Below are 15,792 nucleotides of genomic sequence, written 5' to 3'. Positions count from 1 at the left end.
AACGACAATCATTAGTTGATCATTAAAGGCGTTGACACGACAGTACAGGGGATAGCACATAACAGCATATTGACGTGACATACCACGTCAATAAAAATATTAAATAACTGTTTAAATTTTTTTAATAATTAATAAAAATTACATCTAAAATCAACTTGGATGTAAAATTATTAACAAAAATCATTTAATATTTTTACATCTAAAATGTTCAATTTCAATAAACCAGAGTTTTCTGGATTTCAAATCTCAGAAAACTTTATGTCAGCGGACAACTTTGCCTTATTTTGTGCTAAACATGATGCAGAGTACACTGAGGGTGTTCATGACACTGTGAATGCACTGGATGCGCCTGTAAAGAACTCATTTGGAGAGTCCTTCGTTTTCTTAGACGATCCAAAGTGCCTGAGCCGATAAACACCGGAAGCAGCATCCTCTGGCACTTCCCATTCAATGGTTGCTAAACCATACAAACTACCGTTATCAACTGTTACATTCCACTTAAAATACAAGCAAAAATCGTCATCGTCGTACACTGGAACCCACCTCTCCCCTTGAAGCATCTCTACTACTGCAAATGTGCCTTCTATCAGCAGGTCATATCTTGGATTAGCGCTCCAAAACGTAGCACTCGGTTTATCTCCCTTCTTGAATGATCCGCCTTTTGGTTGAGCAACATCTTGCAGCATGTCTCCAAATCTTTTGCCAGGGGGCGGTGAGTCTCCTAGAGGATCTTGTAAGAGGCTGAGTTGAACAGAGGAAAGATCCGGAGGTGACAAGCCGGTTCCACCGAGCTGTTCTCCAGTAGCCATTGCTTTTGCAAGTTTCTTAAACTCTTGGATGTAAGCTGATAATGTATGAGGACCATATAGTGTTGAAGCAGCCTACATATGTAAATTCCATATAGGACCATGTGAGATATTGAAACAAAAAGCAGCAGGTAACTAGATTGGTTGTTTTGATCCGAGTTGTTGTAGTCTTCCATTTCCTTACCTCGTATCGCTGCTGCTTGTACTCCTCAAAAGTTGCTATATACTGAGAATAAGTGTTTGTGAGCCCTGCCATTACAACATGTGTCTCGTTATCAAATTCTCCATTCCCGTTATTTATCAATGTCTCTTTAACTGCTTCCCTCAGCCGCCGACCAGCCATTGTCGTGAACTCTGCAGTGTAATTAGTGGAGCATTTATCTCGGGCAAATGACTAATGTCAGCACTAAAACCTTAGTCACGTAAAGATAAATATGTCAAAGACCGGAAGGTGAAGTGATCTGTTAAGAGAAGGCAAACCTCCAGGCACAGATAAGATAACAAAATTCCCCAACCTCAGAATTTGAATTGGGAGTATAGCGGGCTGCAGAAATGTGAAGTGGTGTGAGACAAAACAAAGAAAGGGTTCGTATTTGGACCACAAGCTTACGGCTCTTTAAAAATGGTCTTACCGCCCAAGCATAGGGGACAAACATTTCGCCAGTGCTAAGCAAAACGGGCTTGGGTTTTTGGCAATCTACCTGATACTGGCTAGGCTCTTTCAACAAGTCCCTTAATCGTTTCCACATCTCGTTTATCTGCACACAGGGAGATACCAAAATCTTAGGTTCAAGGACGACAGACCCAAGACAGCAAGTCATGGTCCGATATGGATGCCAATTGCCAAGTGCAAACCTCGGTGTCTCCTTGTTGAAAACCGAACACTCCGGGCCCATCTGTAGTTCCAGCAGCAAAACCCGCTCCAACAGCTGCTGGACAAGTCTTTACCACGGTACTTTCATTCAATTGCACTTCAATGCTGGTGAAATTTATATACGCGTGGCGGTAATCAATTTTTCCACTCAAAGGATTAGTAGCAGAACTGAATAGCTCCATGGCCTTTTCGAATTGCCTCTCTCCTATGATCTTTGTGCTCAATATTTCATCTGGGTATCTGTTTCACACTTTTAAGTTAAAAAAAACTAGGCAAACAGTCATTTAAGTTAAAAAGAATATGTTGTATAAGGTATAAATACCCAGGGCCACGCCCCACGCAAAGCTGGTCATTGCCATTACAAGACGAGTGATTGAAATCACAAGGCTTGCCAGTGTCTGTGCAAAATGCTCCTAGCACATTTGGGGTCACATCTCCAACATTTGATTGGCAGAAAGCCCCCACAAATCTGGACCCATCGTTTTTTCTCACCTTGAAGCCTTGGCTGGTTGTTTTCCCACAGGGTTTTCCTCCCGTGGCCTTGATCTTTTGAGCTTTGTTTCTTAGTGTGCTGATGTCTTTCTCACACGAAAATATTGTCAAAAGCAAGTACGATGTCTATCAAACAGTGCATGGAATGTTCTCTTTTTTTATCATTATCTGAATTTAAACAACAATAATGAGGGCAATCCGAGATATGCTTACTTTGAATGGTAGAAAACTTGGTGTTTCGAGTAGAGAGGGAATTGTTGCTAAAAGTGAACCAGTCTTCAAAAAACCTGGCAGCGGCGCCCTTGTTGTCTCCACTGATGAGCCTGTTTTCTCGGCTCATGGACGTTCCATGCGTGGCAAACCAGGAGAATGCACCTATGCTCCTATTGCTTGCACTATCCAAAAGCTTCAACAGGGTCATTGTTGTATCAACGTTGGTGGTGTATCTAGCCCTTTCTTCTGGAGGGTTGAACAGGTACGCACTTGGGCTCCTATTTATTCCCGCATTTTCCACATCCCCTACAGAAAAACATGTCATGATGCTTGCTAGTCATGCTGCTCATATACCTTCATGGAAAAGAAAATCAACCATTTGAAGTAGAAAAACGCTTACCGGTGTTCAACAAGATTGAGCCAGGTTTTAGGTTGTTGTGAGCCTGAATAATGCTTTGCTCGATCGCCGTGACAATCGCATCGAACGTTTGGTTGATAAACCCTAGTGAAGTAACAGAGTAAACCACGTACTGCAAGTAACCAGCAGGCCCAGCATGTGTATGCGTGCCACTGATCGCCAAATTTTCTTGTGTATACAAATCTCCGAACCTTCAAAAGCAAACATTTCACATCTAAAACGGTGTGGATCGTATATGTTAATCTTATCTTGCATGGCTTTGGTTTATTACCTTGTTTTGAGTCTCTGAAGCACTTTTATAGTGACAAGTTGCGATGCCATGCCTGCATCAAGATTAACAAAAGCAAACCTTGCACCTTGAGAACTTTCAGCAACGATGAAAGTTCTCGCTCGTAGTCGGAAATGGATTCCGGCCGTATTCTGATCTATGTTAGCATAGCCCATCATGTTAACCCCAGCGGTAGGACCCGTCATATCGTAGCTTCCGACTCCAATCAAATACTCGCCATCAACTTCATCTATCAAGGCAAAAGCTGCACAAAGAGCAACAAAAATCGGTAACAAATGCTGGTGCTTATGCATTTTGTCAGTCTAAAAAGTGTGTTCCTCACTAGATAATCCATCACGCATGAAGCTATATATATATATATATTTTTTACACACATACGATAATGTTTCCTAGTATTTAGTGAAACAGATTCGGCTCATGGAATAATAAAAGGAGGGTCGTGATCATCTCGTTTTGTCTATACATTTCTAGATTAGTTTGAAAATTGAGCACAAGAAGCATCATTTCTTGGGTTGTTCGGCATGAAGGAGATTGACAAAGCGTGGGCTTTGTCTATTTTCAACGTATTATATGCTGCTTCTGCGGCAGCGTTGATCTTTTTTTGGACCCCCGCAGACATATTTCTCAAAGTGCATTCAATATATATTCATTCAAAATCTTTCTCAAAGGGCTTGTTTTCAAAATTTTATACATATACCCATTTGCATAGGCAAAAAGGGGCTAATTTTGGGACACAACAAACGATAAATTATATAATTCAGCCTTGGGTAATCAACTTCCCTGGAAAAGTCTACAATCTCATCATAAAAATTTGAAAAGGTCTAAGATTAATCTGTTTTATCAAGGATTAGAAAGGTTCAATCTGTTTTTTTCACAAAATGAAAATTTATACTATTTTTTTTCTTAATTTGGTGACCTTGTAATTGGAGTGATGGAGAGATATAAGAAAACAATATTTTTATTGTCAAATTAGCCATTAGGCACATATAATAGAGGTCTTGAACTTCTATTAGACGTTGAAAAATATTAAAAAAAAGAAGAGAAAATGATGATAAAAGAACAGCTCCATCTAAGATCAAAGAGCACCACCCATTGCGTAAAATTGTTTGTACATCACATGTGACTTTGACTATTGTGGCTATGCTTCTATGAGATTCATATGGTGTCTTGGTATGTGTAGGAAGTTTTTGAATTCTGACATGAAAAGATATATATTTTCGAATGAAAACCATCCAAAGAAAATAATGACATTGTGCTCACGAAATCAACGCAGTTAAGGAAAAAGATACTACGAGATTGGTCGATGGGTCTTTGATTGATACGTTTCAGGCATAAAAAAGATTAGTGATTGGTAAATAGCAATTCCTAGCAGCTGGCATTTCAACCGAAAGGTGAGAGATAATGCAACCACTTTTCGGTGATCATGGGCCTTGCCACCTTTACTCCTTCCTCCTCGGTGGAACTTCTCTCATCATTGTTTTCCTTTAATTATTTGCACTCAAATGTAAATCACGTACCTTCAAACATTTTTAGCTACTTCGGATTTTTTTTTCAAATTTTAATATTAAAGTGTGTTATTAATACTGTAATTTGAATTTTAAAATTAAATATTTCATTGATGGATTCAATACTTATGTTTTATTAAGAATGTAATATAATAATATTATCATCAAATTAATCGGGAAGGATAAAAATGATGGAAGTAGTGACCAAAACTTGAATAAAAAAGTAAATAGTTCATACAAGGAAGATGTGATGTTGCTGAAGTTTATCCTACCTCATTACTGACCATAATTCATTTAGAATAGGTAGCAAATACAAGTGGCACTCCAAATAATAAACAACAAAGCAAGAAATTGATTCATTAAATACTGTTCGAATCACAAAAAGACAGAATGGAAACATGTCATTTCTTACATACCGAAAGCAAACTTTTTTTTTCTTATGATTTGTACTAAAAATGCTGGGAAAAGAAGAAACTTAATATGAAATATACAACAAATACAACCTCAAAACAAAAACAGATATTTTTTTAACAATTGAAGAAACACACAATCCCATCAGTATTTTTATGTGAACTTGAATCTCAAGCCTTTTCTTTTTCTTCATCTGATTTGGAGTGTTTACCAGGAAGCTTCTCCTTGATCTTCTCCAGAATTCCCTTCTTTTCCTTTGACTCCCCTTCGTGATGGGGCTCAGCTGCTGGGGCTGGAGCTGGGCTACTGGCCTCTTCAGCTTTCTTGTGTTGTCCAGGGAGTTTCTCCTTGATCTTCTCGAGGAAACCTTTCTTCTCTGGCGTCTCTGGCTGGACTACTGGCTCATCGCACTTCTCTACTGGAACTGAGGTGTCCTCTTCTTTCTTTTCTCCTTCTAACTTCTCTTCAATCTTTTCTTTCAGCCCCTTCTTCTCCTTCTTTTTCTTCTTCTTCTTCTCTTCTCCTTCACCTTCTTCCTCGTCGCTTGACTGCACGTTCAGGCAACAGATTTCATGTTAGGATAATTATAGTACAACCAAGTCCCATTAATTTAACGACAGGTGAATTAGTGTACTTACAGAGCTGGAGCTGCTGCTATCTGATCGGTGAAGCTTCTCCAGGAGACCATGCTTCTTCTTCTCCTCACCTTCTTCCTCTGCCTTTGTCTCTTCGATAGTAACCTTTTCAAACTCGGTTACGATCACCTCCTCTTGAGGCTTCTCCTCTTCTTTCTTCCCCATGAAATCGAACAACCCTCGGTCCTTGCTCTCCACTGCTCCTTCACCGCTAACGTTGCTCTCCAACTCAGGGGCCTTACTGGTATGCTCCTCGGCCATTTTTGACACTAAAATATGATCGAAGGTACTCAAGTGTTTTTGAACTATACGGAAATGGAATGGAACGCTTGGATGTCAATTCACTTATTCACAGTTGGCTACTGAATACCGATTGATGGATTTTGAGATGCGAGAAGCTGGGATTTTATAGCGTCCAAAAGCATCATCACCCGTAACGCGGTTCTGACACGATTAAGAAAAGGAACAATTTTAAAAATAATAACAATAACGGAAGGTAACGGGCAAGCAAAACGAGCGCCATTTCTGTAACCGAGGTCCGCAATAATAAAAGGAAAAAGAAATCTAAACAAAACTCTCTCCAACGAAATTGATTGTTTGTCTACTCGCTTTTTTATTGGTTTGAGCACATGTGTCAAGCGAGTGTAGTCGTGCTTTATAAGCTAGCGCTGGTGGAAATTAACAGTCAAAAGGCCGAAAAGGAACAAAAAAATGACACTCTGTACTACAAGTCGTGCGACCATGCGACCATTCGAATCAATGACACGTGGAAGGAGAACGTGGGTGTGGTGGTGTCTCGGCCTGAGAAGGTCGGTGTAGGGGCCCAGGTAAGAGAAGATGTGCGGCCACGTGTCGTGGCTTGATGAAGAAGGACACTTTGAGATTTGCGACTGTTAGGTTGTGGAGTGCCCATGGAATGAATGGTGGGGTTGGCTTCGTTGTACGTTAATCTCACTTTTTTAACTCCGTTACATTCCTGGGGGTACGTTACTTGAGGTGGAGCCTATGTGACTTTGACAGGTGGGCGGTTTGTGATACTATACCCCACTTAAACTTTTTTTTTCTGAAAGGTACCCCAGTTAAAATATTAAATATACACAGGCTATGTATTATTTATAAATTCTTTTCTGCTACTTATCCGAATATAAAATACTTGATAGAGTTGGATTAATTTTTTTCGATTTTTTTTATAAAAGAGTGTAAAAGAGTTATTTATTATTTAAAATAAATTTAAAAATTAAAATATAAAATATAATTTTTTATACTTTAGAATCTATATTTATCAAGGATTATATTTTGTAACTGAATAAAATCTATAAACTCGTATAATATAATTAATTAATTAATTAATTAGTAAAAATTAAAGTTTTTTAATTGAATAAATATAATTTGCATATATAAATATGATTTTATTTAAATTTTTTAACAATTAATAATATTAAAAATATTTTTTATAATTAATACAAATTAAATGTGTGAGAATAAGATTATATATATAAAGATAATATCAATACATTGATAATTTAAGCTACAATGTATATATATATTTATATTGTTTTCATTATCAGTGTAATAGTTATTATCACTTAATTTGAATTTTCATCCATATTAAATTATACTTATCATTTTAAATTAATTATCACTTAATTAATATTACAATTATATGTCAATTAAAATTAATATTTAGCACTATAAATATATACATTAATAAGACATTTTCATTCAAAAACAGATAACATGTTAATTTGCACGATTTTTTGTGTTTAATTCGGTTTATTTCTAAATTGATCCCTGCTAAATTAGTGCTTTTATATTTTAATCTTATAGAGATGCAATTGAGACACTAAGAGACAAAAACAAGTAGAAAAGGGCCAAATTAAAACACAATCAATAAAATGAGGCCGAATCAAAAATGTGGAGAAAGCCAAAGACTGATCAAATTTTTTGACTTTGTAAAAGTTAAAAATAGAAAAAAAAATATTTTTATTTATTTATTTTTATGTTAAATTAGTTAATGCTAAAATTTGTAAATTCTATGTATATAAATAGGCCTTAATGTTGTTAGGAAATACCTAATTTTAATGAAATTAAATAGCCATTATTCTTTTTCATTCAAATTGGCGTGAGCATTCTGTTTCCATTTCTTTATTCTTTCAAATTGGTCTAATTTCTTTTCAAGTACTTTTCTTTTTCATTTTTCACCACCATCATCAAATCACCTTCCAATTCTACAAAGCATGCTTCACTAAATTCCCTCTTAGTTTTAGGTCGGTGCTTTTCCGGTGGGGAATCGTGAGATACGTATTCGTGCTAAAAATCCTTCCAATCGATATTTACCTTTTTTCCTAAGTATCGGGATAGACAACTCATCCATTTTAAACTCGATTTCAAGTCAAAGTGTACGTTGGGTTGGAGTCGTGTTTGCTGACAGTTGGAGAAACGAGTTGATCGTGCTGTATTCGGATCTCTGAGAACAAATCAAGGAAGAAGTGATCGGGTTTAAACGACCCACGCGGTTGAGACCGTTGATTTGAGTTGGGTTCTTCAGAGCGCAAGGCTACCGGAATCTTGAATCGGGAACATGTGAATCTCGGTTAAATAATTAGTAAGGGTTGGTTTACAAGTCGTATCGGGACCAGCTACGAAAGGAAGAATTGGTGGTTAGGACATTCTTAACTACTATAACCAACGTATTGTTTAGAGGGGAAAATTGATTTTCAAGGATCGATTAAAAAATCTGGAATCTATCGAGTCTAGGCTAAGGCTTCTTATCTTTGATTACAAAATCTGAATTTAATTTCCAATTTAATTTTTAATTTATTTAATTATTTATTTATGTTGTTTCAACTGTTTAGTTTATAAACATTTCAAAACTCCCCTGATTTATTTGTTTATTTTTAAGCAAGTTCATTTGAAGTCATGGGCACGGCTTTCAACACGACAAAAATTCTGATCACAAGTTAAATATGGAAGTTGATTATAACATTCAATCTTTGTGGACTCGACTCTACTACCACTCTTTACTACTATTTAGAGTTATTTTGTAGGAGTTATTTTTTGTGATTTCGACGCCCATCAAAACCATATAAAGATTTATTGAGAAAAAAATCACTTTTTAGCATTGTTTAATAGGTTTTGTTTCCATTGCCAAATATATATATGTGATTTTCATTATTATTTAAGATATTTAGTTATTATTATTTGATATTTCATAGTTTTACTATTATTTTATTTTAATAATATTTACATAACTGTAAACATGAAATATCATGTCAAAGGTAATAAAATATTAAAGTAATAATTATTTGTAGATGAAATTTTAACTCATATTTGAATATCAAGTTATTTTATTTAATTACTTAGTATTTTACTATTGTTTAGTTTCCATTTTTTTATTTTCATTGTTTTTTAAAAAATATTTTATTCTCTCAATTATTTTTTCAAATTAGTAGACTTTTATTATAACTAGGGGTGTTCATGGGCCGGGTGGCCTGGCCTGACCCGACGGCCCGCCCGAAATATGAGAAGGTTTGGGTAAAAAATAGGCCCGAAATATGGGCTTGGGCAAAAAAAAGAGGCCCGTTTAGAAAACGGGCCGGGACTCGGGCACCACTTGTTTGGCCCGGGCCCGGACCGAATATAATAAATATATATTTTTATTTTTTTAAATTATTTTAAAATACTTTTTTATTTTTAAAATATTTTAAAATACTTTTTTTAATTTTCTATTTTTTTGGTGTTTATTTAAAAAATGGGCCAGGCCGGACCGGGCTCGGGCTTAGGAAATTTTCCTCGGGCCGGGCCTGGACAAAATTCTAGGCCCATATTTCAGTTCGAAATTTTTTATGGGCCCGGCCCGGCCCATGAGCACCTCTAATTATAACTTAGATCAATTCTAATTTTTTACACAGATTTAATAATCTAAAATTAAAATAATAGATAGACTTTTTAAAAAAATGTAGAAAATAATAAGTAATTAAGAGAAACTTATTATTTAATCGATAATATTTTTAATTAATTCAATTTTAATTTATTTATTTTAGTATTAGATTATCCTATAAAAAATTTAGGTTTAAATTTTGATAAAGGTGAAAAGTTAAAAAATAAGGATAAGATGTAGAATAGATTTTTTTTTAATTTATATTCTATATTTTCTAAACAATCTAATTGTCTTTGGTAATTAATTTTAAATAATTTATCTAATAAATTTTATAACTTAAATTCAACATCTAAATTTTCAATACTTATTTTTTCAACCCTTAATTTCTCAGTTTATCAAACAACACCTTAATTAAAAATGTATTTTTAAAAAATTATAAAAATATAGTACTTAATAAATTTAAAAAAATATATAAAATCACAGGGGAATTAATATAATATAAAAGGATATAAAAAAAGATAAAAAAAAATTAAACACAGTAATTAGCAAAAACCTACTTATCCATTCCCTGAGCCCCTGATTGTAAATTTGTTTTTCGAGCAAAATAACTAGGATGAGAAAAATGATAGGCCGTGAATTAATAGGATGCGAGTAAGACCATCGTAAAAAATGAGAAAATTTAGAATACATTTCGGTAATGACATATATTTTTACTAGATATTCTATCTAAAAATTATGTGTTTAAAAATAATACATAATAAATGATAAAATATAACACATTAAATATATAATATTAAAATAAAAAATTAGATTAAATTGTGAGCACAATGAAATTTAAACACGTAAATATATGGTACTACGAATATTAAATGCATTATAATTATTTATTTTGGTGTTGCCATTAATCTTTAGTTGGTGTCGAGTTAACTTGTGCCACTAGTTCAATTAACAAATTTATCAATGCTAAAATTTCTATCACAAGCATATGCGTGTGGAAACTACGTATTGAGAATACATAGGTTTGTTCAAATACAACATACAATAAATTATAAAACATAGTGATTGAAACTAATTAATAATATCACATGCAATATGTACAATATTAAAAAAATAGGTTAAATTGTGAGTGAAACGAAATCTAAACATGTAAATACATCATATTAAAAACATTAAATAAATACAATTGATAAAGGTAGTAAAATTAAAATGTACAAAATATTTCAAGATAAAGTTTTAATTGAGCGGTCAAGTTAATGCTTTATTAATGAAACTGTCATGGGTTAAATGTAAATTATTTATTTCTTTATTTAGAAAAATAAAAAGACTAAATTTTCATCAAATGGTATAACTTATTTTAATTGCGGAAGAATATTTTCGTAATTTTCCTAATTAAATTGGTACCTGATTGACTTGTAACACCAACTTAATCGGAGGGATTAAACAATAGTATAGATATATACAGTTGATGAATATACTAAAGTAGGTATAAAATAAAATAAAATGTGTAAAAAATATTAAAATAAAGTTCTGATTGAGTAGTAAAATTAATGCTTAATCAAATCATAAATGATATGGGTTCAAATCCTATTATATGTAAAATTTTTGTTGAATTTTTTAAAATAAAAAAAACCTAACATACTTGTAATATAATTTATTTTAAATGTAAAATGGCATTTTTATAATTTTTTAACCGATGTATAAGAGAGCTTTACAGTGAACACACTAAATACTTTTACTCAAGTATACCTAAAGGACCTTTTGGATGGTTGGTACGTTTATTTGCGGTTAGTGTAAAAACAACGGTGGCAGTGAGATTAAATACTGTAGTGATTCTGCAACATAAGATAAAAAGAAAACTAAATACACCGCACTGAAGATAAACACCCATTAAAATGATCCCTTAGTATGCTACACTCTCAAGTCACTCTTACAAATTGGGATGAGAGTGCCAATCTATTTATAGGCAACTCCATGTTGATTTATAAAAGTCCGCATTCACTCAAACCGGTAGCTAAGATCATCCCAGCTCCAAAATATCATCCTAAGGTGGTGTTGACTAGTCTCAAATGGTTTAAAGGTATTCTAAATGACTCACCCATGCATCGGTCTTGTATGGCTCCTTTCAGTTCATTCTGGAAACTTTTGACCTTGTTTGGCATTGTAGTGTTGTTTGAACTAGGTTGGTTGGATCAGGAATCGGTTGGAAGATCGGTCCAAAAAGTGGCATTGAATCAGGTAGACCGAGAATCAGTACGAAACTGTTGAACTAATAACTTGAACTATTCGACCATCGATCCTTTGTAACTTTGTTCTTGCGTTCTCCAAGACAATTTGCCTGGCACAATGCTGCTTGTGGGCACTTGCAAGCCTAAAAGGTTCCTGTTGTTACACCAACTCCCCATATCTTTCTCAATGCGTCTAGAGTCTTCATTAACCTCTAGGAGCTACCTCATGCCCTTAAAATGTTCGAACTCTCAATTTCTTTAGAGCCCTAATAGTGTCTTAGTTGGCAGTTTTGACTCTCGGTTGTTATGAACAATCTCAACACACGGTCCATGACACATGACAATATGAGTTTCATCCATTAAATCTTAATTACTAATATTTATATATATTTTATAATTACTACATATATATTCCATAACATAATATTTTAATTTTATTTCGATAAATCAAATAAAATTATTGGTGAGAATCCAACTTTAATATTCATCAAACCAATCCAATATAATTTAAAACAAATACTACTATTATTAGTTCCCGAAGAATAAAAGAACAGTTTTATTATTACTTTTTCCAACTTACATAGAAGTATAGCATCAAAATGTAGCTGAAACATACCAAATATAAAGCCCATTAAGCAATAGGCCGGATGGGTGGTGCTCAGATTGAAAGCTCAAAATCAAGATCCAATTGATATTATTTGTAAATTTTAAGAATTAATTTTTTTAAAATCATGATTAAATTAATATAATATGTAAAAATTGAGGGTTAAAATTATTATTATATCAAATTTTCAACTACAACGTCACCCTCCCTTGGTGCAATTAACGGAAATGGACCCAAAATAACAATCTCAATTAATTGGATGATCATTTTAAAAAAAATCATAATTGAGTGACCAAAAAAGACAATTAACATAGTTGGGTGACCTGCGGTGAAGTTTACCCAATAAAAAAAAAAGAGAGCAAGAAAATTAGGGGGAGAGAGAGGGTCTACGCATAGCCAACGCAACGAACCGAGGCCTAATTGAATCGATTGAGCATTGATGCTCTCCCTTGCCCTTTTTCTAGCTCCAATTCGTATCTTGCTCTGTAAATTCTCAAAATTTAACGATTTTTTAATCTCCAAACACCAAGAAAGTACAAGGCCGAAGGGTAGGGAAAGAAGAAAGGAAACGATGATAACGCGATCCAATTTAGCAGAGCAGTTGAGAGAGTATCAGATTCGATCTAAGCACGATTGGGCTTCCGTTTCGTTTTTCTCTTCCACGTCTAATCTTACCTCTTCTAGGTAAACCTAATTCCATGATTTGCTTCTCTATTTTTTGGTATTTTATTTTTTCGTAAAATTTCTCATTCGAATATTATGTTGAAATTATGACTGTTTTACCCTGGTTTTGATTCGATGACAAGATCTTCGTGCTTTACGGTCTGCTTATGAAATTTTTTTTTAAACCGAGCTTCGATCGGAAAACGTTACCGGTTCACATACACAAGCTGCTTTATAGGATAATTAGGATAAACAGTAATTGGGGGGAAAAAGCAAAGATTTTTGGAGCAATTATATTATCTTTTTGAGAATACATTGAAATTTTAGGTGGTCAAAAAGTATAGGAAAATAATGTTTGAAATTGTCGATTCATCTTAAAATAAGCTAGCTGAAAGAAGTCTGTGCCGTTGGGGATAAGATTAGAATTAGAAAATTCCTCCAGTGGTTCTTTCTTTAGCTGATTCGTGGGAGTTAGCTGTTGTTATGAGTATGGCTTTTGATGAAAGCTGTGACAACAGTTTTAACTTTAGTTTTGATTTTGTTATTATATTGCTAATCCTTGCTTTTCTACTTGTGTGGTTGTATATTATATTGACTGAATTAACTGTATGATTGTAAGAGCATTCAATGCTTGCTTTTATCTTGCCATTGATTCAGCTGTTATGGTTGTTTATCATGTATATCTCCAGTCTTTCTCCTTAGATATTATGAAGCATCTACAAGAGTAGAATGCTTTCCAATCTGTTGGTACTCGGGTGCTTAAAGAATTGTTTCAGATCATGGAGGATTAGGCTAGGGGTCCTCATTATTGAGAAGTCTTGACGCCAGAAGTTGAAAATACTAAACTTTTGGCATTGAACATGTGCTTTGCAACATGTGTGCATTTGATTGTTCTGTTACTTATGCATGTGTACTAGTTCCAACAAGTTTTGAAATGTTTGTAGGCTTATGATTTGATTAAATCAGTTGTATGAGGCAGGAGATTCTGACCTTTTATCACAGAATGTGACATAGAGTGTACTTGCTTGTGTAGTTTTTTTTTTATCCATTCATTTTGCCTTTGTCCCGTTTGTTCTTCTATGTCTCTGGATTAGACCAATTCTAATCATTGTGCTTTCTTGTTTTGTGGTTACAGGGTCGATGTTGTGGTCTTTGTTATATGGGAACTGGTTATTTTAGCATTCCTGGTTTTTTCAGCTGTTTCGTTGTATTTTAGGCATATGCAACTTGCCTTTATCCTAGTTTGCATCACAATGCTATTGCTTCTCTGCATGAAAATCACAAAACAAGTTAGATTGGCTAGGAAAAAGAAGAGAAGGATGCTTCTTCCTTTATCAATGTAGAACTACTTGAAGCTTGAATTTGTTTAAAACAGACTTGTGTAAATTTAAGATCTATTGATCATTGCTTTTGGCCTGAGGCAAGCTGGCTGTGATTAAAAGTATGTAACTTGGCCTTAACTTGGCCTGAGGCAAGCTGACGAAGGACCATCATTTCGATATGATCACCTCAAAAGTTGGTGAACCATTGGGGAGTCTAATGAGTTGTGCTGGAAAGTTGGGATTTTCTAATTGAACTTGTAGCAGTTAACTTTAAGGTACAGTATGGTTCTCACTACTTATCTTTTCCTTGTATTCGTGGTTGCGAGAAACTAAATTTCAGATGCTAATCCCGGTGGGAATGTAGTTAAACAATATTTGCTTTATTTTGTAATGTGTTTAGACTTGGCCGTAGTCTAAAAGGCATAAGAGGATAGGAGTGGATGCTGTGAGTAATTAGAACATTTTTGCATGTAATTTGCAATAGATCAATAGTATACTTTGATTGAAGAGTTAAATACTTCGTTTATTTGGTTTTTACTACGATGGATCCGTTTAAACTTCTTGACCCTTTAAATTTGTACAACGGTAAACAAAGTAGTTTTACATCTAATTTCTTGTTGCTTGAGTTGATTAAATTTGCTCAAATATCAAATTTATTGGAGTATTATTTTTTACAATGTTTTAGTATATGAGTTAGTAATAAACTAATTCAATTGATAATATTTAGTCATTCTTATGAAATAGTATTGGCAAAAAGAAGGAAAAATTATCGCTTATTTTGAAGAAATTTTATTTTTTATAAGAGTGGTTACTCCATTTTTTATTTTCAAGTTTAAATTTAAATTAATTATTTTTTATTTTATTTTATTTTCTGATAGTTATTGCATGAAAAGAAACAACCTAACTTCTTCTTCTGTTTTAACTACTTATTTATCTGAAAATGATATATTTGCATATGAATAAGCAAAAAACAAAATAGAGTAAAAATTGGAATGAAAATAAGCAAATGTATTTGATAAATGAATTTGTGAAAATAGATATGTACATTGATTCACTTTCTCTATTTAAAGTGTTAAATCCGCATTAATCACTTGTCACATCTTTTCATTAAATACATCATGTTCCGAAAATGAAACAAATAAACACATTTACCACTATTAACCATTACCTAAGTTAACTAAAAATGGATATACACGTCCTCCACAATTCCACCTGCATTTGAGAATTCCATTCAAGTAATCACAAAAGCTCCCTTCTATACTTTCAAACTTCTCCAATAAAATAGAGTTGATAGAAAAAAGAATGATGAACAATCGAAAAACCTAGCTCTCTATACCATAAAAGAGAGCAAAAACTGGAATGGAAATACACGCATGTATTTGATAAATAAATGGACGCATTTAAAGAGTTAAATCCATTAAGTCCTTCTTCACATATTTATCCATATTCACCACT

At 33.7% G+C, this 15,792-nt stretch overlaps 3 protein-coding genes across 3 annotated transcripts; 1 reads left to right on the top strand and 2 right to left on the bottom strand.

Annotated features, from left to right (window-relative positions):
- Positions 1 to 201: 201 nt before the first annotated feature.
- Positions 202 to 3,385, bottom strand: LOC107903185 (neutral ceramidase 2). Its single transcript, XM_041092663.1, has 9 exons — positions 3,075 to 3,385; positions 2,786 to 2,994; positions 2,386 to 2,691; positions 2,003 to 2,258; positions 1,662 to 1,920; positions 1,439 to 1,564; positions 1,287 to 1,350; positions 991 to 1,160; positions 202 to 881 (listed from the first exon to the last, which is right to left on the bottom strand). Exons 1-9 carry the CDS (start codon positions 3,383 to 3,385, stop codon positions 321 to 323), a joined length of 2,262 nt encoding a protein of 753 aa, XP_040948597.1. The 3' UTR covers positions 202 to 320.
- A 1,544-nt stretch (positions 3,386 to 4,929) lies between these two features.
- On the bottom strand, positions 4,930 to 6,267 carry LOC107905666 (phosphoprotein ECPP44). The gene is made up of 2 exons (XM_016832365.2): positions 5,647 to 6,267; positions 4,930 to 5,556 (listed from the first exon to the last, which is right to left on the bottom strand). Exons 1-2 carry the CDS (start codon positions 5,902 to 5,904, stop codon positions 5,179 to 5,181), a joined length of 636 nt encoding a protein of 211 aa, XP_016687854.1. The 5' UTR covers positions 5,905 to 6,267; the 3' UTR covers positions 4,930 to 5,178.
- Positions 6,268 to 12,703: 6,436 nt separating this feature from the next.
- On the top strand, positions 12,704 to 14,852 carry LOC107905665 (uncharacterized). Its single transcript, XM_016832364.2, has 2 exons — positions 12,704 to 13,036; positions 14,151 to 14,852. The coding sequence occupies exons 1-2, from the start codon at positions 12,792 to 12,794 to the stop codon at positions 14,356 to 14,358; spliced, it is 453 nt and encodes a 150-aa protein (XP_016687853.2). The 5' UTR covers positions 12,704 to 12,791; the 3' UTR covers positions 14,359 to 14,852.
- The last annotated feature ends 940 nt before the right edge of the window (positions 14,853 to 15,792 follow it).

This window comes from Gossypium hirsutum, chromosome D05 (genome assembly GCF_007990345.1).
Source record: "Gossypium hirsutum isolate 1008001.06 chromosome D05, Gossypium_hirsutum_v2.1, whole genome shotgun sequence".
In the NCBI taxonomy this organism is placed as follows: domain Eukaryota; kingdom Viridiplantae; phylum Streptophyta; class Magnoliopsida; order Malvales; family Malvaceae; genus Gossypium; species Gossypium hirsutum.
This window is presented reverse-complemented; position numbering and strand designations above follow the sequence as displayed.

Coding starts and splice junctions, on each gene's coding strand:
- LOC107905666 (XM_016832365.2), bottom strand. CDS start 5,904: ATGGCCGAGGAGCATACCAGTAAGGCCCCTGAGTTGGAGAGCAACGTT. Junction 5,557..5,646: donor ATAGCAGCAGCTCCAGCTCT/GTAAGTACACTA, acceptor CTGAACGTGCAG/TCAAGCGACGAGGAAGAAGG.
- LOC107905665 (XM_016832364.2), top strand. CDS start 12,792: ATGCTCTCCCTTGCCCTTTTTCTAGCTCCAATTCGTATCTTGCTCTGT. Junction 13,037..14,150: donor TCTAATCTTACCTCTTCTAG/GTAAACCTAATT, acceptor TTGTGGTTACAG/GGTCGATGTTGTGGTCTTTG.
- LOC107903185 (XM_041092663.1), bottom strand. CDS start 3,385: ATGCATAAGCACCAGCATTTGTTACCGATTTTTGTTGCTCTTTGTGCA. Junction 1,161..1,286: donor TATCTTATCTGTGCCTGGAG/GTTTGCCTTCTC, acceptor ATTACACTGCAG/AGTTCACGACAATGGCTGGT. Junction 882..990: donor ACAAGCAGCAGCGATACGAG/GTAAGGAAATGG, acceptor TTACATATGTAG/GCTGCTTCAACACTATATGG.